The sequence below is a fragment of the Enoplosus armatus genome, chromosome 17, assembly GCF_043641665.1.
Source record: "Enoplosus armatus isolate fEnoArm2 chromosome 17, fEnoArm2.hap1, whole genome shotgun sequence".
NCBI lineage: Eukaryota > Metazoa > Chordata > Actinopteri > Centrarchiformes > Enoplosidae > Enoplosus > Enoplosus armatus.
The window spans coordinates 8,126,186-8,148,538 of NC_092196.1; the positions used below are offsets into that span (position 1 = coordinate 8,126,186).

Genomic DNA, 22,353 nt, shown 5'->3' on the forward strand with positions numbered 1-22,353 from the left:
CCCCCCCAGCATAAAAATCATCATCATCATCACCACCACCACCCTCAGCATCATCATGAAAATCATACACACAGTTGGAGCTGCCCCTCCTTTTGCCTGAGAGAAATGAAGGTCTGCGTTTAGTGGAAATACCAAAGGTCCTGCAGTGTAGCTATCATACCACAGCAGACCAGGAGAGGGCGCCATCTCACACCAAATGGAAAAGGAAAAAAAGAAATCACCCCCTCCACAGTAATAACATTGGCAGTGATAACAGGACTGAAGAGAAGGGATTACAGTGACCTAAAGAGAAGAAGGGTCTATACACCGGGCGCAAATCGTCAGCTGTATTTCATCAACCCACTTTTCTCAACCAACAGAGACGCCTCAGCTTGCTGTCAGTAAATGTGCCGATATTCAGCCAACAATAACACTTTCTTACACAAACTCCTGCACAAAGAGCTCTGAAATATAAAAAAAAATTATAATAATGAAGTCTCTGATATCATGAGCATCCATAAACAAGAAAAAAAATGTCAGTGAAGTGTGACCCTACTGTTCAAACTATTCAAAGAACAACGTCCTCAGAAATCACAGTCGCTATGACTTTGGTAACAGTTGTGCTTCTAAGAGAAGAGAATTACATAGCCTACCCATAGGGTGAAAAAAAAAACTAGAATGACAGAAAATAGACAAAAGAGAGAATGAAGATGATACATGGTAGTACACAGCTCCAAAACTCTGAAAGGCTTGACTATGGATTTACATCTAATGAGTAAATAACAACAAAAAAGTAACCAACAAAATGAACAACTGCTTGTTTACATGACATTTCTCACTACTGTTTGCTGCGGGATCCCCTATGCTATCAATAGACCGATGCTGGAACAACCCCATGTGTGTGAGTGTGTGTGTGTGTGTCCACCAGGTAATGTTCTTGCAGATAGATTAGCCGCAGTAAATCCACTCGGAGGTAAAGTCTCTTCCCGATGCTGAGCGGCTGACGTGCCCTTTAAAGCCAGAGCTTTCTTAGCAACCCTGTCACCATAGTAACACTCCTTGATATATGGTTGCACAGACAACACATGCAAGCACACACACACACACACACACACACACACACACACACACACACACACACACACACACACACACACACACACACACACACACACACACACACACACACACACACACACACACACACACACACACACACTTAAGGCTGCAGATGTCTACGTTATCCCCCTGGTTTGACTTTCACTTCAGATACTAACTTAAGCAATTTCAATTCCACTTAACTGAGTGAGAAATGGAAAAACTTGCTCATTAAAGTACACTTGGAAGCTAAACTCTCATGCAAACCACACACACACACACACACACACACACACACACACACACACACACACACACACAACCCACCCTCTTCCCTTTGACCCTAGAAACAAACTAAAAAGGAAAAAGAAACTGTCCCATGATGCCTCACTGCATCCACGTGTTCAGATAGCAAAATACTGATGCCATCACAGTTCATGTCTTTTTCTCTAAACACACACTGGGGGCGACTCAGTGACAAATACATCGACATGTAGCTGTTAGTATCCGAGCATTAACAGTACACCTGCGCATGAGCACACACATACAAACAACAACTGCGTTTGCGTATCTTTTCAACCCCTAGGACAAGGGGTTCATCTCCATTGATAAGTGTTCATTGTTTATCCCGTGCCCCCTGGGGCAAAGTTCACGTGGAGGGTGAGGAAAAAGGTCCAAGTTGACGGGAAGTGACCAGACAAGAGTTGTGACCGAGTGGTACCAAGAGCCGAGGCAGTGTGTGTCGTCAAGGCTGTTTTAGCGGCTAGCCTCCCTCCCTTCACTAAGGTGTAACGGTGAGCCCAACAGTCGCGGAAAGAAAAAAAAAAATAAGAGAAATAAATTGTGCAAAATCCCTGCTTAGTAACACACACACACACACACACACACACACACACACACACACACACACACACACACACACACACACACACACACACACACACACACACACACACACACACACACACACACACACACAGTATAAACACATCTGACCATCTCTCATCCTTACTCCAGTGTGTGTAAGTAAAACCCACTGGAATATACACAGTGTAAAAGTACTGAGATGTGTGCACTCATTCTCACACACACACACACACACACACACACACACACACACACACACACACACACACACACACAAGCTGACAGGGCTTATAAAAGATTAGCTCTAGTGAGATAAAGATCCTGGCGTTAGTACAGTCAGACTCTCCTGTCACTCCACCACAGAAGAAGAAAAGGAGCAATCCTAAGGGAAGAAGTAAGGGAGAGGAGGCGAGTGAATGAGAGGGGGACAGGGAGGAGAGACCGGGTCCTGTCCTGCCTCTGTGGAAAAACTGTAAACACCACTGCTACTCTGTTAAGTCTGTAGACGGCTGCGAACTCTTTGTGGTCATCAACATCCTCGTCAGATCAGTATGGAACACACAGGACTAGGCAGCTTGTAGCATTGAGAGGAAGAGACAGAGGAGGAAGGAGTAAAAGGAGTGTGTTAAGGTAGGGGGGGGGCCAGGCTGGGACTACGACCTGGCTAGGAGTTGGTTATAAAAAGGGATAAATGGGATAAGACATCTCCTTGTTCATTTTGACGCTTCTTAAGGAGCCAAAAAAGAAGAGAGAGGAAGAGAAAGAGGAGGGGGGCTACTCTGGGGCAAGTCGTCACCCTGTCACCCCCTCACAAAAGGAAGGGGTTGGTGGTTCCGGTGGGCTGCGTCCCGGCCTGGGGTGCCATGCTCATCAGGGGCTGGGGCATGGACATGGAGGCCGGGATCCCCGCAGTCATCCCCACGTTCGTCCCCACTCCCCCGCCAACCCCCATTCCAGGCATCACGTGGCCCATGGGGGTCATCCCTGCCAGGGGGACCATGGAGATGGGCTGAGCGGGCAAGGAGGAGAGGGCCATGGGCTCGGCCATGCCCCCAAAGCTGGCGGGCATGGGGCTGACCCGCATCTGGTTGAGGGTGGGGGGGGCTGGCTGGCTCACTTGGAAGGGGTTGGCATGGGCTGCTGAAGCAGGAGCAGTGCCTCCTGAATAAAGACAAAGGAAGGAAGCAAATGTTACTGAGCTCAGTACCAGTGTAGCATGCAGCAGATGGTGAGCTGGGCTCTACAGTCACATGAATATTATGGTGATTCACATACAGTCATAAAGTAACTGGAATACATCATTTAAAAAAAGTTGTAAATGTAAATATGAATAATGTAAATGTTCATATTTTTGTTACTTAAAAATATTGTTTAAAACACCACTGCCACTACTATACTGTGATTTTCTGAAATGAATTAAGTTGATTCATCTCTCTGCCCTCAGAGTTTACAGCTAAGGTAGGATCAATGATTCAACATGAAACTGTGCAGATGGGTGTGTCTGCCTGTGTGTGTTCAGGCCTGCAAACGTGCGTCCATGTCTCTTGGCTTGCTGACTACACTTCCTGGTTAGCAAACTCTGTTATCTAATCAGTATGAACTAAACAGTGTGTTTAGATAAAAAACTCATTTCCTAAACTAACATCAGCTGACACATAGTCTGTAAATATGTAAGAACATATCAAGTTTTGAGAGTCCCGTGTTTTCTCTTCGTCCGCCCACCTGTTGAAGCTAAGAATGGGTTGACGACCGGCGCAGGCTGGGCTGGTTTGGTCACCAGAGAGTCCAGATTGACGAGGGCAGCATTGGGACCCAGGAAGGACTCTGGAGTCTTTCTAGTTGGGTTTGTGGCAGAAATAGACATGGAGGTTGGCAGGGGGTCGAAGAGGTCCAGGCTGCCGCTGCTAGCGAGACTGGCTTGGGAGGGGATAGAAGATGCTATGCCCCCATCACCTGGGGAACAAAGAGCAGTTGTAATTGACTGATGAAACGCTGTTACTGAGGTTTTCTTTGAGGGAACAAAATCATAATTAAACATGAATTGCAGAACCGCAGAGTTCAAGACTTCAACTCTGTAATCAGGGCTACGTTACACGAACAGAGGTATAGCTAACACAATAAACCTGGGTTTCACATGGTTTGAGTTTGTTTATATCTGTGATACTTAACAGTTAGAAAATATGCAAAATCTATGCTCTCACTTGTCACAGACCCCCCCTAGCACCCACCTGAACATGTGCACCCACATTAACATTTACCAGGAAATAAAATTGAGTTGATGCAATAAAATGATCAGAAGATGCTTTTATGAGAGGACATCAGAGCCAGACAGCCTGGCTGTTTGTTTGCGGCAGCAGTCAGACAGCAGTGGAGACATTCATTAATGCACTCGCACACACACACACACACAGACCCAGTATGCCAGCTGCCACACACACACACACACACACACACACACACACACACACAAGGAAATGTCAAAGATGGAAATCGTCTTCTCAGAACAGACACAGATGTAGCAGGGCCAAAAAAAAAAAAAGGCTCCCAATAAGATCAGACAGGCCTAGTTTGTATTAACGCCCCAAAAACCCTGTAGATTTCAGCCAGACCTAATTCAAATAGTTACTCATCCTGCAGAGGAACGCTTCCATGACATCACTGAAGTGCATGTCCTGTACATACCGGGTGGTGATAAGGTGGCTTAGTGTTTCAACAGAGACTTTTTCCTTTCTGATTAAAACTAACTTTGCACACCTGCGTCTGTGTTCCTTCTCACCTTGTCCTTGACTGTATCAGAAGTGTTTGTGCTGAGTTGGAGCAAAAGTCAGACACCAATGTCACCCTCCCACACCCAGAGACTGCCAAACCACATGGGGAAAACACTCAGACCTGTGCCAAACCGTTCACTGGAACCCTCTCACACACCGACCTGACCGGAGTTGTGAATGGGTTTAATCCAGACTTTTGGAACATGCGCTGTTGGTTCAGACGCACCAGACCAGATTTTAAAAGTATCACAGCAGATCAAACAGGGATTCTATAAACTGTATGGCTCAGGTCGAATAATGTATTTAGCAATAAACACATAAAAGCTGCATCAGATTACACCACACTGATATGGGACCAGACCAGAGCAATCGGCTAGTTTTCCACCATTTGATATGATTACTGCAGCATTTGCAGAGGAGAATCGTCTACCCCAGCAGTTCTAACACTGCCTTTGCTCAGGTCTGGTGATATTTACATACAAAAGACAAGACATGTGTGTGTCTATGCCCCGCAGAAACATTGTATCTGCAGACAGGCATCATTTCGGACAATGAGGAAAGACCACACAGACTCCATGTCAGTAGAGAGACGAAGACAAGGGTGAGTACCAGTGGGGACAGAGGAGGAGGAGCGCAGGCTGTCAAACTCTGAGAAGTCCTCTTTTGACGTACCGTTGGATGCATTGAACAGGTCAAAGCTACCTGAAAGGGGAAAACGCATACACACACAGACAAAAATCACCCAAACAGACAGCAGACACACACGTAGACAGATGGAAATAACACAAGTATGAATGAGTATGGATATTTTGGTAAACTAAAAGAGACAAATGAACACAATAAGCAAGCGAAAGCATGCAGATGTGCATAAGCATGTGTTACTGTGTGCTGTATGTGCCCCTTCTGACACAGCCGCTGAGTCTTCAAGACACTTTGCCATTGATTAGATATCTTTTTTTTTTCTTAAAATAGAGAGAACTCAAATAATGCAAAATTACAGAAATACTAAACAATTCTCCAAATATCTTTTAGACTCAAATACATAATTCCCAGACAAACTAACTAGCGAAAAAATTAACCTCTTTGTTGGAGGTACAGCTGTGGTGGTAACTGGTGAATTTTGTGAATTCCCTACAACTGATGCCTGTGGACAAAACTGATTAAAAGAAGTGACTTTTTCCCCTGATGGTCACCTGCGTTGGAAGTCTTGGGGCGGGCAGCTGCAGAGCTCCAGGGGTCAGAGGCGGGTGCGGAGTTTGATGCCCAGGGATCAGTGCTCTTCATGGGTGGGACAGAAGGATGGGCGCCCCATGGGTCCACTGGGGCTGCTGGCTTAGGGGCAGACCCTGGGGAGAAGGGAGAGGTTCAGTGTTGGGGAAGACCGGGGGTGGGTGAAGGATGCAAAACGTAAAGTTGAATTGGAAAAAGAAGAGGAGGAGGAGGAGCAGAGGAAAAGAACAGGAGACAGGTGAGGAAGGTAAGAGAGTAGATTCTGATAGCAGGCATGTATTTGATCTGACACATTTACACATCTAACTCCCCACAACCTACTCGCCTACCTCCCCGTCCCTCCACACTCCTTTCCTTAACAATATCTTCCTCTAACACCCCCCCCTCCCCTCCTCTCTGTGCAGTAATGCTGCTGGGCCAGTGGAGCAACATTCCTATTTAACAAAGAGTCACAGTCCTACGAGCTGCAGGTGGAGAGCAGAGACGACACACACACACACACACACACACACACACACACACACACACACACACACACACACACACAGAGAAAAACGGACTCTACACACCAGTACTTCTCAAGAACGACGTGTGTGTGTATATATAATCGGATGTGACCATTTCCAGTGAGAGAGTGTATACTGTATGTGTGTATACCATAAGGCTGCCAGGGGTCTTCTGATGCAGCAGCAGCCCCAGCTGCGGCCCCGGCACTTGCACCCCAGGGGTCAGCAGTGGCACCAGGCTCTGGGACATCCATCAGATCCATCAAAGACGACTGTGGCTGGAAAGAGGCAAAGAAGGTGGGTTAGAAGAACCAAGAGAAAGGAAGAAAAGGAGAACAAAGGATGGAGAGAAAAGAGGGAAAAGAAGAATGGAATGAAGTGAAGATAGGGACGAGGGAGGGAAATGATAGAAAGGACCACCTGTTGGTCAGCACAAATACTATTCAATCATACGGAGAGTGGTCATGTCATCATGTGCTGAGCTAAAACATGAGCCATAGTCATACAGCCGTACTTCTTCATCACTTCAGCTCTGCGTGCCCTCAAACTCCAGTCAGCCAGCTATTCAGGCAGAATAATGATGAGTAAAGTAGGCAGTCTGCTGCCAGTTAGTGGTTTCATTACTGCTACTGAAGCAGCTGACAGGGTCAGGCAGAGAAAGAGGATGGGGAGAGACAAGACTATTTCAGGAGCATGGTCATGATAATGGAATAACCGAGTCACTCTAGTCTCCCACTTTGTGTGTATTTTACCCCTTTCTTCTTCTTGGGCAGCTTGACGGAGTCTGGACCTCCCTTCTTACTCTCCTCCAAGGCCATCTGTAGTCTCAGGTCGTCCCCTCTGCGTATGCGCTCCTCCTAAACACACACACACACACACACACACACACACACACATGAAATAAATGATGATTACACATGCTTTCCTGTAAATGTATATTTCATATTATATTGTGAAATATAATAAGCAAACACAGGCACACAGTAAGAAAAGATAATGACGAGCATGGATTTGTGCTCTTTCATGTTAGCATGTGTTTCTGTGCATGTGTGTTCGTGTGCGCGTACCTGCTCTGCAGCCTCTCTGCTCATGGCCAGAGCCAGTTGCAGCTGTAGCTCCTCCTCTCCGCTGGTCTGAGGTCTGGCCTGCTCCAGTTCTGAACCCGCATTGGGAGACGTGGCTAACAGACACGTTCAGAACATGTGTTAACATCACTGCCACATGGGACTCCATCATATACTGTATATACTATAATTACACCGAAAACTAGTGTCACTGGCTATGGAACCCTGGTGTAACAATTACAATTATTCATATCCAACAGTGTTGATTGGTAAAGGAAGTCACATTTGAATGACTTTGTACTGTATAGAAAGCACAGTGTGTGTTTGTGTGTGTGATTAGAGGCCTTCAGTGAGCCCGTAAGGGATGACAAGTCTATTCAGCTTATTGGATTAGATCAGGCCATGTGGCAACACGAAAAACACACGGACACTGCACGTGGCAAACACAAAGAAGTCACGACGCCAAGACACTCGTTAAGGTAGCCTGGAGTGTATTCAAAGTGTCTTTTGAGTTTGGAAACAGCAACTTTGCCGTTTCTGGGGGAACCATAGCGTGGGAGGTGATGACAAAACACAGTAACATCACCATCGCAATTCTTGACTTTTCCCTTAATAGTGACATTATATAGAGTCTATATAATGTCACTATTTCTGCTTCATTATTTCTCAGCAGTCCAGCTTTGGACAGTTGTATACATGTGTGAATGTTGTGGGGTTTTGTGCACTAATGTTTTCTTTGCTTAATTAATTTTCTATGCAACAGTTCTATATAAACTGTATGTATTGAAGAAAAAAAAAACATGGTGTGCAAATGAAATCTTAATGTTTTGGTGGGATCTTTGGCCAACCTGAGAATATTCCTCTCAGACTTTAATGTTGTTCTTGTTCTCCAACATCAATAATACACGTTGTCTCTCTTCTTCTGCCTGCCTAATTCTTTTCTCTCCGTCTCTGCTCCAAACAACAGAGACCAGTCATGACATGCTCTGCAGACACTCCCAAACACACACACTCAATACTCATCGTGATGTGATGAGCTTGTGTTTAATGTTACATCATTTTGATAGCTATTCTGAATGTAAGTGGTTAGAGAAAGATACGTAAAGGACAAAACAACAACACTGACACAAATGTGAACTGGGGAAACACTGACGGTTAGTTTCACTATTTGACACAAGTAACTCTGAAACCTCACACTTTGACGAACATCCTCCTGCCCTGTCAAGACTTCTGTAGAAAGTAATGTCATCAGCAGGTTTTCTATAAACATTACAGAGTAAATTTAAACAATCAAATGTTTCCATGAACATTTTTCCATGTTTTACTTTTAAAAGGAATACTCTGACGGAAAGCTGTTGCAAACTTAATACCTAATAATATCAAGCTATTATGTGTTTTGTGTTTCTGCTTTAGTAGCAGCATGACTGAAACTATATGAAAATGACCAATAATGACAACATATATATTCTTGATAATTCATTCACTGCGTCAGACCATGATCATCCTTTCCTGCCTTGCTTGCTCCTTGTCAAACCCATGTCTCCCAAGCTCTGTCTCCAGGCTGTGTGTCTCCAGGGAAAGTGACCAGAAGTACCAGGGGTAGAGGTGTGTTTGGTTAGCTGGTGGGACTTGAGCCATGGCCTCAACATAAACTGCATGTCTGCCTTAAATAGACAGTGAACACAGAGACAATATAACTCTGCAAAATATGCTGGAATGACATGGTTATATGTGAAATTGTGGATGACCTACATCTGTTCAAAAAGGCAGACGAAAGCCTCAGTCCTTAGCTAAGCAACAAAATGTGTACGTGCCATTTAACAGCAGGAGGTAATTCTTGTTTATTCGCCAATATCTCCCATTAACATTATGATGCATAATGCTCTTCTATCAAAAGGGATATTTTCCTTGAGCTCTCTTTAAATCTCGCTGAAAATAACAGCAAAGCAAAGGAGGGCTTAATTAAACAATAGTTTTTTAACCACTAAACCTAAAAAGAGAGACAACACTTGATAGTAGCAAGTCAGAAAGACAAATAAACAGAACTCAAAGCCAACTAAAACACACCAGTTTCTTGCCCACCACTGTGGGAATGGACCATATATGGATAATCACAATTTCTTGTGCATTCCTCACAGACACAGCTCTGCCTGCTAGCAGAAAACATGCATTTAAATATGCTTAATTTTCTGTGTCAGTCAACTACTGTGTGCCACTAACGTGCGTGTTATGATTAGAAACAACTAGACTAGACAGCTATCGTCTAAATGTTTTGTGGTGCTACGTTTAATGACCAAGCAAATACACAAAAAACTTTAGCTTACAAAACCCTTCAAAACAAAGTTAAGACTGTTAAGTGCAGCATGAAATTCAAGGTCTTAACAGAGAGAACTGAGTTTTGGAGAAAGTGAAATGGGCTGATGACCACTAGTGTCATCTGTAGTAGATTTATGTGGCGATAATAGCGCACAGGATTATTATCCCAGGGTGTCAACCACTAACTATCCCCACATTTGCAGACATGTAGTCTCTTGTCTCTCTAGATAAAGAATTAAGAGGCTGTCGGGCAGTTCCTCAAATGCACAGTCCAGATTCTCAAACAATGTGAAACATTATTTCTTCATATATTTTCCAGGCAGTTTGTTGTTTTTTCCCAGACCTTTGTGGGAAGCTTGAGTGTTGCACGTAAAGGCAGCAACTACACTGAGCACTGGTCAGGAGGATGAGAGGCAACCAAAGAGGATCAATGATCATAAAACTAAATAGATCTCCTGTATTTACTCTTTGTTGATTTGGAGTTTGTGAACTCCATTCATTGTCTTACATTTGTGTGTTGCGCGCCATGTACATTTGATAGGATCCCATCGCTTAAGTTGACTTACTGAACTCATGCTGAGCTTTAGAAGCACTCAACTATTTGAATTGAAAAGGCATCACTGAAGTAGAAGAGCAAAACATGCTTTTACTTTTGGCTGGTTGATCTCAGGGAAACTACAGCCTAAGAATACATTTAGGGTATTTCTTACACAAAAACACACACACACACACACACACACACACACACACACACACACACACACACACACACACACACACACACACACACACACACACACACACACACACACACACACACACACAGGTGTGCGAGTAGGATGACAAGATAGATACGCGTTTCAAATAACTAAATGGAATCAGATGGTTGAAAAGGTTAATCAAATGAAAAGATGAAAAGGTATTAAAATCGATCTATTACAACATAAAACATATGTTATTACATATAAGACATTTTCTACAATTGTAACTACATATTATGAGAAACAAGACAAAAGAATTACATTTAAAAACAGTATTTTGTTTGATAAAGAATGCAGTATGTTGAAGAAGAGGAAAAAACTATTGAAAACGAAAAAAATAGACCTGTATATAGTGTATTAACAACATTTTAATGTCTTAGATCAGACCACCTCAGATACTTTGGGAACTGGGGGATTTGCTGGGTTAACACCAACAGTCACACTTGCATGGCTGTTCATTCACACCCCGTCTGGACAACAATACTCGGAAAGTTTGACTGGAATCCTAAAAATCCCGCCTGGCAACGCCCACAGCGGCAGCCCAGCCTCCCTCCTATTGGCCAGCCTCTCCTTCAGTTTTCTCAACTGATGACTCAGCTGCAGGAGCTTCCGCCCCTGAGCCAAACACTCAAACATAACGTACATGCAGGAATGTGGGCCACAAAGTAGAAGATGAACGCACGCTCCATGCAACACGCAAGATCCACACAGGCTGAAACCACATGCACGGCAACACACAGACGCGCACACACACCACCATCCTGCTGTGTACAAAGGACTAGGGGTCAGAGGATGAAAGGAAAAGAGGCCAAGGTTCACTCTTTCACTTCTCCATTCTTCCCCTCTGTCCCTCTCTGCGTTACCCCATTTCCTGGGTGGGATTCCTGTTTCTTGTAAACTCTCCTCCATCTCTCACTCCATCTTTCTTTCAATCCATTTGAACACTGCTTTTATGTCAATTTCCTTCAGAAACAACTAGAAGAAATGAGTGCTAGTAGAAATTCAAGTAGAGAAACACTAGAGAAATGATGACTTATCACCAAATATGTTATGTATAAGGACCCCTTAAATTGCTTACTCAAAGAGGGACATACGTGGCATGATAGACAATATATTAAACTATAAAGAAAATAAGCCCAACAAGTGTCACTACATTTACACTTTACTGACACACACATGAAAAAGTGCACGTCTCATTAACAAAAAACGCATTTCTTCTCTAGTCCGTTTTTTTATTAAATGTTAGCCAAGTCTGGGTTCCTGTCACTTCTTTCTTCCCATCATGTATCGCTCTGTGTCATCTTCATCTATCCATGTCGCTCTTGTCTGTCACTGTGTGTTTCTATATCTCTCCCTCGCTGTGTCTCTGGAGGAGTGAGTGTATCATTGAAAAGAGGAGCAGATTCCTCTGTCATGTGGATGATAGAGGCTGGGGGGGGGGGGGTGAACTCTGCTTCCTCTTCTGTGTGTGTGCTGAGGAATGCAGTCCTACAGCGGGACTGCAAGCCAGAGACAGAACAGGGGGAGGGGCAGGTTTCGGGATGTAGGCCAAAGTTACACCAACTGGGACACAATACAGTAGAATGCAATATTCTGTATTACACGTGTTGCTTAAACATATGGAACGAGCCCAGTGTGTGTGTGTGTGTGTGTGTGTGTGTGTGTGTGTGTGTGTGTGTGTGTGTGTGTGTGTGTGTGCGCAGCCTATGTGGTAACTATAAGATAATACTCACAGCCATGGTAGGAGGCAGGTGAACCCTCTGACCTGCCGTACTCTTCGCTGTAGGAAGTGGAGAGGTTGGGCTGAGATGAGCCTCGGCCAAAACCCATCTGACTGCTCCCTGTGGACACCTGGGCCATACGCTCTTTGGTCTTCAAAGCCTGAGACCTAGTAGGACAAGAAAACATAATAGCATATGTTCAATCATCTTTGCTCAAGTCAAGATTTTTATAATCCTTAATGTGATCAAAAGGGATAAAATACGCATGAGGTACAAAAGAGCGATTGGTCCTCGAACAAAAAATAGTGAGATGGAAATAGTGAGAAGTCTATTAGCAAAACCACCCAGAGAATCACAGTTTCAAATGGTTTCAGTTCTAAAATGCCACGGCAAAAATCATTATTAGAATTAAACATGCTGCCAAACAAATGATGACACACACCCCTTGGGCCAATTAGTCTAATTCTGGAAATGATTCGATGCCCTAATTTTTCTGAATCTGATCTGTGTCTGAGATATTGTGTGTTAGAAAAATGACACTTTCTCTAAATTCAGTTATTCATCTTATAGTATCTTCAAGTACAGCCGCAGAGAATCACTGAAGTAGACAACTCATCTCCAGAGTGGTGTTTGCTTAAGACTGTTGGGAAAGACATTAACTTTGCAGCCATTTTTCAAGTGCAGTAAACTCTGTTTGCACTTACTACCAGTGGTAGAGATCCACTGTAAATGACAAAGTAGTACGACTTCCTAGAGATCAATCTTTGTTTAGAACCAACAGGTGTGGAAACACAATGAGCAGAGTCCTAAAGGGAAAAACCCATGAAAAACCCCATTTCTGACGTTGTGGTTATCTTTTGAATTAGTTTACAGTGAATATGGGTGACCATCAGTATAATAATCATTAAAATACTGACACGTTCTGAGATAAGTGTATTGGAATTGTTTGTAGAAGGTTCAGATAAATAAAAGTCTCTTGAAACTGCATTAACAAAAGCAGCAACTATCATTAAAAACTGTCTACACACGCAGAGCTGAACTTGCCACTGGGCAGCGAGCAGAGTCAGTGCATCTGTTCAAACTTGATTTATAAAGCTCTTACCTCTCTCCTTTGAGGCGGTCCTCGTCTTTGAGTAGGACCACTAGCTGCTTGCTCTTCTCCCTGACGTTGATGCCCTGGTCTTTGCCGTCTCTGTCAATGTACTGGAAGTCCTTCAGAGTCTGGATAGCGAAGATGTTCTCTTTGCACTGCAGCGCCACTCGCTCCGAGCCCGTCTTGATCAGGTAGTCGAGCAGGGTGAGTGCCTTGTAGACGTGGCGCCAGTTCTTGCCGTGGTCGTTCAGCCGTTTCCAGATCATGCTCATGATCTCGCTGAAGGCCACCACGTTGTAGGTGAGGTCTGCGATCTCGGACATGAGCGAAGACGACGGGCCCCAGGGGTCGTTGGAGGTGGCCTCTCTGACTTTCTTCTCTGCGTCAGAGTAGTTGTTCACCATGTTCTTCATCTGCCGGCGGATGGTGGAGCTCGGCATGGTGGCGGTGGAGATGGGACAGACAGGAAGAAATACAATGTACACTCTCACACAGGAGAGGAGCTAGGACACCAATAATGTTTGGGTAGAGAGGCTAACACACACAGAGGGTGTATGTGTGTGCGTGCTTCAGCTGAAGCTTTTGTTAGGTGTCCGTGCGCCTGTGTCCTTTCTCAAGGCACGGCGGTGGCGTGTGTATGTGTAAATCTTCTTGTGTGTGTCGTGTACGTGTGTGTTTGTTTATGAGGCTTCTTCAGGCCAGTGCAGTGTTCCTGAGTCCTCCAGAACAGCGTCTGTTAAAACCATCTCCACACACACAGTGCTGGCTGCACACATGACCACGCCATCACCTAGGACAGACAAGACAAATAACAGGTCAGTGGAAGGAAGAGAAGAAAAAAAGAGACCTTTAGAAAAGGTAACAGAATAAGAAAGGAGAAAAATGCTACGTACAGCCAAACTGAAAGAGCAAACAACACAACACTTCCTTGTTGTAATCAGTCTCTGAGTGACTGCCCACATCTGAATATACCAACAGCTTCGTATTCATTTTAGCACTATGACAACTTCATGTTTCTCTCCAACTAAAACTTCCCACAACAATCCGAGCTAATCAAATTCCCCTTTCCTAAGTAGTCATGTTTGAAACAATATTTAATTGAACCTACCTTTCATTAGAAAAACACTGAAAACAACTGACATACTAAAAAACATCTGGTAAAGTCATGGGTCTAATCAGAGTTTGTCTGTTAAAGGTGTCATTGTAATCCCAATTTCCACACCTAAACAATGAGATCGTGAAGATAATATGTATTTATAGGGGCAGCTGTACTGCCTTCCTTTTTGAAACCAGCCAAAACAATACGTTTCATACTTTCACACTTAGATAAGCAATTTCCATGCACTTGCTGAGAGCCTGCCTCCTTTATATTAATCAAAGCCAGGGTGTTGTGACCAAGAATTGTGTTTCCACTTTTCTATTCTCACTTGATTTTACAGTAACCTGACGCAAATTACAAGGCAGGGTGTTGAAAATGAATAATTTCAGGGCAGTCGAGTCTGTGTGGTGGTAAGGTTGCTCATTCGGTGCCTTGGAGGACAAGAAATGGGAGCATTCAAAAGCAAACACAAGATTACTGGCAACCAGTTAGAAGAGTCATGCGATGAAGGACATAAAAGAAAAATAACAATCAGAAATGCACAAACGTTTAGAAGACCTGCACAACTAGTGTCTCACAGGATAATTAAGTTCTGTATTTTATTATTAGGCCACGTTCAAGGCAAGATTACGTATGAACAAAACCTCTCTATAAATATATACTTATACCCGCAAAATAAAAAGCAGTCAAATACATCAGTCAATTCATAAATCTTACTTAGTGAAGCTTATAATGTTTAGTTTTTGTCATGTAAATGTGAGCTGACAAAACACTGTATAGCTGCAGGTGTATCTAACACATTTTCCAGAGATATGTATTGTATCCCTCAAAAATCAAACATCACGTGAAAATGCAGCTTAGTCCAAGGAGACATGAGGGTAATTCATCAAAACAAAGGCAATAGCTGATTTTAGCAGAGCTGGATTCAATGTTTTGCTTATTTAATTTCAAATAAAATCAGGCATCATTCTCGAACAAGTTAGACATTAATGAGCCTTTATCTACGCTCTTTCCCATCACTGCAGTATTACCATTCAGTATATTGCTATGAGAGACGCCAGAGCAATGAGTAACAATGTGTTTCCACCCTTTGGTGGGTGGCAGATAAACCATTTCCAGTCTGATGATGACTAGACTCTGTCCTGTTTCAAACAGATCAGCAGCCCAGCTACTAAACACTTTCCAACACACACACAAGCATGGAAAGTGTGTAGAGACTCACAGCTGTGCGACACACACATCACACAAGGTCCATATGCAAACTTCATTGAGCCTGTCACTTTAGCAAGTATCAGTATTAAGTAATGAAACACACATTTACCGTTTATGCGTCTTCTTTTTACCAAGTAGTGTCCTTATGTTTATATGATATGGGCTGTTTGGAAAGAAAAATCAATTTCACGGAAATACGATATTGTAATAGTTTGAGCTCAGATGCAAACAAGCCACAGCAGGATCTCCTTGGCTTGATCATTTAGCCAGATTAGCACAGAGGCTGATGGTCTACGTTTATTCATCCAGAGAAAATGTCGCACACACTCTTATCACCCCAATACTGCCGTGTACCACATTGGCACAGTTACACACATTCACATTAACTGCTAACTTACCAAATCTCATTTGAATCATTGTTCTCAGTAATAAACAGCAGTTTAGGTTTTCGTGCCCACTATTCCTCTGACTGCAATCTAGGGAGACCCATGATGACTTATCCTATTCAGTAATCTGATCCCTGCTGAGAGCGTGCACCGACATGCCCCACAAACAAGTGCTTTCATGAACAGAAGAAGAGTGTTAAAAGTGATTGTGCGGGCTGTGTTGAATGAAACAGTTAAAAGTGGCTATGTACATTTACGTATGTGTATGCGTTTGTTTCAGGGACCTTCCTGCCTAGCAATGCCATGCAAAGACAGCTGAGGGGGACGAGGGTGAGGAAACGAGGATGAGTGTGAGTGTATGTGCTTGGAGGGGTGGGGGTGAGAAAACAACTTGGCACATCCCGTAAATTCACTGAAATGTGATTCCTGTGGAGCATGCCCCCCCCCCAAACGTTCCCTCCTCACCCTGCATCCGCATGAATACAGCTCAGACCTAATGACACATCTGCTGCTATAATCACCTATTCACCCATAGCAGACAGGAGGAAGAGAGGAGAGTCTGTCTTGTCCATCCCAGCCCCCCCCCACCCTCCCACACCTCCTTCACACCCCGGAACAACCCCCACCACAAGACACCGCTGGCCCGCCTTCCTTCAGCCCTTCTGTGCTTAAGATCACTCGAGCCCCAGAGCCCAGAAGAGACAGGACTGTGTGTGTGTGTGTGTGTGTGTGTGTGTGTGTGTGTGTGTGTGTGTGTGTGTGTGTGTATGTGTGTGTGTGTCTACATATTCATGTGTCAGTGCAGGTTGATTATGTCTGAATGACTGAGCCTGTCATTCTTGTCAAACTGCCATTATGGCTCTGCGTTGCTAGAATAGGAAGATAACCATAAAAATCATTTAGTCTACTTCTTGCAGCTTCAGATGAACTCACTCATCTATCATCTGATGCCAACCTTTCGGCCCCCTCGTCTCTCTGCCTGTCTGAGATTCAGTGGTATATACTTCTAGACAATATTTATCTACTTGTAGATATTTTGCGATACAGACTGCTTAGTGGCAATATTGGATATACATTGGATTACAATTAACATAATGGATTTTCTCCGTATCCTCAACCCTAACCTACATTTTGTGTTGTTGTTTCTTGATGTCAGCTATGTTGACTTTGACATATTTGGCTGTCTTTTCTGCCAGCAAGCTGTCAAATTCATGTAGAAATTCATGACTATTAATGTCATGAACATGGACAGAACTGAAGCAGCAGCAGAGAACTGACAGTGCCCTGCAACTACACAACGGGCCACGCGTGTATCAGTTGTGACCAAAATTTATGTTGGGCTTAATCCAAAGTCAGTCAGTTTTTTTAAGTGGGTGAGAGAAGAGAAATGACCTAGTAAATATACGTCATGGCAAAATATTAACCGCATTACCTCCATAGAGGACTAGGACAAAACAGTAGGGTGCACCACTACATGCAAAGTCAGAAAATTCAAATGAAGCCCTACTGGGGAATCCCGTTTTTACCAAATAAGAAACTGGTGAATTAACTCATAAGATTATTATCAAATCTGTGTCTTACATGGTATGGCTTTTAGCCACGCCAAAAATAACTGCAATATAATTCGATATTTAGATGTTTATATTTTAAAAATGAATTTAAAAAGTAGCTGCAGATAAAAGCCTGTGAACAGACATTGCAAAATGTCTGTGGAAAAATAAATAATAAAAGTGATCTAGCAACAAGTCTTTCCATTGCAAACCTTCTAGCAGCAATAATCACCATTAGAAAGTGAATAAAATAATCTAAAACACAATAATTTCAAGTATGCAATGGCAGGCTGACTACATGTCTATCTAGTGTTGTGGTGGTGCTTATCAACAGGTGAAATTCCCTAGCTGAACTGTAAATCAATTCCTTTGGCAGAGGCATCTACAACTGGGGACGTCAAGACCCCATCTGCAAAATTGCATCAATAATATAAAGCTTGATCACGTTACAGCCCTGTTTGTTTGCTACCAGTAAGCCAGCTATCAAAAATCGCACTTGGTTAAAACACTGGAACCTCACAGCGTGGTGAATGAATGACCCACGCATGAACTGCAAAAAAACAAACAGAGTCTGTATCATCAAATACTCAATATCAAAAGAGCTTGAATTGGGTACAGAAAATTGAGATTGAGACGCTGATGTCTATAACAGAACCACATCGATGGAGAGGCATAAATCTGGCTTAGCTGAGGACTCAAAGTTGTTGCTGTGCTGGTTTTGTAGTGCAGCCAGTACAGACATTTGTTCAACAGCCCAATATGACAGTAAATGTCCATCAAGAAGAAAGCGAAATCTGACAAAACACAACAAGCCAAACCTATTGTGCATATGTGTGTGTGTGTATGTGTGTGTGTGTGTGTGTGTGTGTGTGTGTGTGTGTGTGTGGCAGTGTCTGGGTGTGTCTTGGCAAAACCTAGCTAAACTGTGATTAGCATTAAAGGTTGAGAAGCAGTACACTGAGAACAGGTCTACCTTGCCAGGCACACACAGCAAGAGTAAAGCTGATCTGGAGATAGAAGGCTTGCACAACCAAGTTCCTCTGTGTGTGTGTGTGTGTGTCAGTATTGTTGTGTGTGTTAAGAAAGAGGGAGAGAGGAGGGAGTGTGCAACAGTGTGACATCCAGTTATCCAGCCAGTTCCTTCACCATCCATTTACTTCTGTTCTGTTACACTGGAGTGGAACCACAAGCAACATATACCAGCAATTAATCCTCAACCACTCAGCTACACAAGGATTAGGACAAATTGACAATAGTGTCAAGTCTAACCCAAAGAAAATCAAACCACTAACACGTGTTTGAAGTGACTGTGAGTCTGTGTGAGATATGATGGGCTTCAAGCCTGAAGCAGTGAGAGAAAGACAGGAGGAGAAGCCACCTTCAAATCGGCATGTCACCCCGCCTTTTGTCCTCCCTGGCCTGCCGAGAGACAAAGCCAAGTCAGGGAAGGGAGGAGGACGGTGATGATGCATCTGTCACCCACTGTGACTGACTGATCATCCTGACAATAGACAAAGCCCTGCCCCTCTCTCAGGCCACGTTTATATGGGATCAGTGCGGCTCTGAATAAATAGCACCATGAAATATATTGTACGTGTAAACCATGTTCAGTGTCTTTCAGCAAAGCTTTTATGCCTACCTAACTATCAGCAGGGTTAGCCGACTGGAAAAGCAGCGAGTAAACAGACAGCGCCCACAACGTAAAGAATTTCCCCAAAAATCTCAATAAGTACAAGGACGTCAAGTTTTGACTTGAAAACTGACAACAGTATGATCTAACTTAGCAGTCCTCTCTATCAAAGCCTGGTGTATCGATAGATGAAATAAAGAGAAGTAAGCCGCTGTAAAACAAAACAAAAAAATAAATCACGGCGTTTCCCTGGACTGATAGCACATAAGCTAAAGTAGCTTAGATAGTAGCTAACGTTAACTCAATCACATTTCCAAGCATTTCAGTCAAATGACCTGTTTGCTTTGCGAATATACTGTTGGGTGTAGCAGAGATCTAGTTAAGTTTGTGCAACGTCACTTTAATACATCTGGTGGAATAACTAACTGACCCGCTTGCTTCTTACGGTTACCGCTAACGTTAGCGAGTTCAGTGCAAACTTGCGGCAAGTAGTTGTCGTTAGCTAGCAAAATAAGCTAGCGAACAGCGTCAACTTGCTTACGTTGATTTAGTTAACTCGGGTGGTTGGAAAAGTGTATAACCCAAGTAAAGTTTATTTTATTAAATCTTCTGCCCCACTCAGTTTTGCCACATACTTTGATACTTGCGATGGGAGATCCAACCACAGACTAACGTTCGTTTCTGCGTGATCAAAACTTGGCTTTGAAAAAAGTTGGATCAAAGCTAGCAACGCTTATGTTGGGTTAGCCAGCTGCAGATCTCCTCTCTCCCGTTGTTCGGATAAAAATACAACTGTTGATCACTCAGCATTTAAATGTAATACGAAGCTTATCGTTTACTGGATTCACAGTCAGTCGTACACCTAGATACATAACCATTCCGATTAGCTCCCAAACATATTTTCTGTGCCAAGACAGCCTGCTAGCATGCTAAGCTAGTTAGCAATCCTTCAAGCTAGCAACCAAGACGGGTGCTCGGTGGAGACATCACCAGAGCAAACTGGATTACAGGACACCCTGGAAAAACAAAACAACTCGACTGTCTTGAAAGCCGACGTTAACTTACCATATCTTTTGGGCTACGTCAGGCTCTATTGTTAGTCCAGGGATATAAACCCATAAACAAGTTTCGCCAATTCCAAGGAAAAAACAAGATAGAGTACTTATTTCGGCGTTTAGGGTGCTTGTTGCGCCTCCGCCGCCAAGCTATGTGTTGCTAATGCTAAGCCAGCTAAAGCCAGGCTACACGTATCTCCTCCTCCAGAACATGGCGGGCAGAGAGGGAGGGAGGGGGGAAGCTGGGAAGGGTGTGACCAAGGCGGCTTGAGTTGCCAGGGGCACAGAGAGCCCCTTCACTCCCCGCTGTAAACTAAAGCCATGTCACCCAGCAAGTCATAAATGTAACGTTACAGTAACAGGGCAGGCCTGTTTCAGAGTGTCATATACAGTCATCATCATGTATATTCCATATATTTCATCCAAGTTTTCAAAGGAGTGGGCCTTATTGCTGGCAGAGATCAACCAAAGCACAAACCACAATGCTGGTTAACAATGTCCGCCTCAGTAATGCCAATCACAAGGATAATCCTATTTTAAAACATAGTTCCTGTCTCTTTTGTTTTAGCTGTTTAGTGACAGAACAGACCTCTCAGGTAAATCAGGTTCTTTTATGGAAACTACTTGTGTAATTTCCGTTCTTTGTAGAAAAAGTTGTATCACAGGGAATAAAAATATGTAGGCTGACAACACAAGCAAGTGCATGTCATGATTTGTCAATCCCAGGGATAGCCTGGTGTGTGTGTGTGTGTGTGTGTGTGTGTTACAGGTGTGTCGGTACAAGCCACAAACATTGCAGGACAGCATTCCATCACTCAGACTTTTCCACTGTCTCTGTGCAACCATCTCATCAGCAGGGCTTTTAAGTAGAGGGAGGAACACACGTTTCACACACACACATGCATAACATACTGTTGTTTATTCAAATCAGGTTCTAGAAATAGACGTGAAAAGTTCCCTGAAAAGTGTACAGTGAGCTATGAATAGACATCTACATGTGTAGATGGAGAGAGTGGTGCTTAAAAATAGAGAGGGATCAAACGTCACAGTTTTATGTCCCTGCCAACACCTGAACTACAGTGTGTAGATGGCCAATGTGGACTCTGTAAGCTGCTTCTTTGGCTCACTTTTAATATGCTTTACCTCCTGGCAGGCAGTGACATTTTATTTTGGTCTTTTGCTTCTTTCATCCTCTCTGTTTTTATCTCTCTCTCTCTCTCTCTCTCTCTCTCTCTCTCTCTCTCTCTCTCTCTCTGCTATGTTCAGAGCACAGGACAAGCCAAAGAAAGCCCAAGCTGATTTCGGTGTGTTTCTCAGTCTCTGCGTGAGAGGAAGAAAAAGAAAGGTAGACTTGGAGGTCCTGGTGCGACCGAGCTGTTTATACAATACTGTTCTGTTATCAGCCACACTAGTTTTATTGCTTGGAACAGAATAGAGCTGATATTTGCAAGTCAGGATGCAATAAAAACAATTAAATTATATTACACTCTGTCTTATTAAGTATTAAGTACTTATTAAATTGATGACGTTTTGACAATCTGTCACTTACTTCCAGGAGAAAAGATAATAAAGTTCCACTTCGTGGTTACTGATTATCAACTATAATATTTTCTAGCTGTGTTTTTTAAATAGTGATAGTATAGTAGATCATATTTTTCTTTGGTGTGAATTCAGTTGACTGCATATCTGACAATCTCAGCTCATGACTCATCACACTAGACTTAAAAGCATCCCCATTAAAACACACTGGAACAGTCAATATTTGGCTCAGATATGATCTTATGCAGAAGAGGATTATGGCCCAAAGCTGGTTTGTTCAATAACACTAGGAGACAGGAGGGCATTATGTTTTTGTGCTCTTATACTGTATATAAATATATATTTCTCTAGAATACAGCAGAAAAATATAAAACAAAAACCATTTGATAAGTACAATAAATATTCAAAAATTTCACCTTGACATTTAAGACTATTTGCCATTCCCTGATATCACCTTGTTTCATGGTTAGCGCTTCCTT

The 22,353-nt window shown here is 43.2% G+C and overlaps 1 protein-coding gene across 1 annotated transcript; it reads right to left on the reverse strand.

The window, feature by feature from the left end:
* Positions 1-734: 734 nt before the first annotated feature.
* Positions 735-20,471, reverse strand: epn2 (epsin 2). The gene is made up of 10 exons (XM_070922979.1): positions 20,346-20,471; positions 13,413-14,193; positions 12,323-12,477; positions 7,516-7,628; positions 7,201-7,305; positions 6,600-6,726; positions 5,906-6,058; positions 5,322-5,414; positions 3,667-3,897; positions 735-3,105 (listed from the first exon to the last, which is right to left on the reverse strand). The coding sequence occupies exons 2-10, from the start codon at positions 13,841-13,843 to the stop codon at positions 2,753-2,755; spliced, it is 1,761 nt and encodes a 586-aa protein (XP_070779080.1). The 5' UTR covers positions 13,844-14,193; positions 20,346-20,471; the 3' UTR covers positions 735-2,752.
* Positions 20,472-22,353: the final 1,882 nt, after the last annotated feature.

Excerpts from the sequence above, each read along its gene's own strand:
- epn2 (XM_070922979.1), bottom strand. The coding sequence starts at position 13,843 with ATGCCGAGCTCCACCATCCGCCGGCAGATGAAGAACATGGTGAACAAC. Across the intron at positions 12,478-13,412 it reads GACCGCCTCAAAGGAGAGAG|GTCTCAGGCTTTGAAGACCA; the intron begins GTAAGAGCTTTA and ends TTGTCCTACTAG. Across the intron at positions 6,727-7,200 it reads TGCCCAAGAAGAAGAAAGGG|CCACAGTCGTCTTTGATGGA; the intron begins GTAAAATACACA and ends GCCTCTTTCCAG.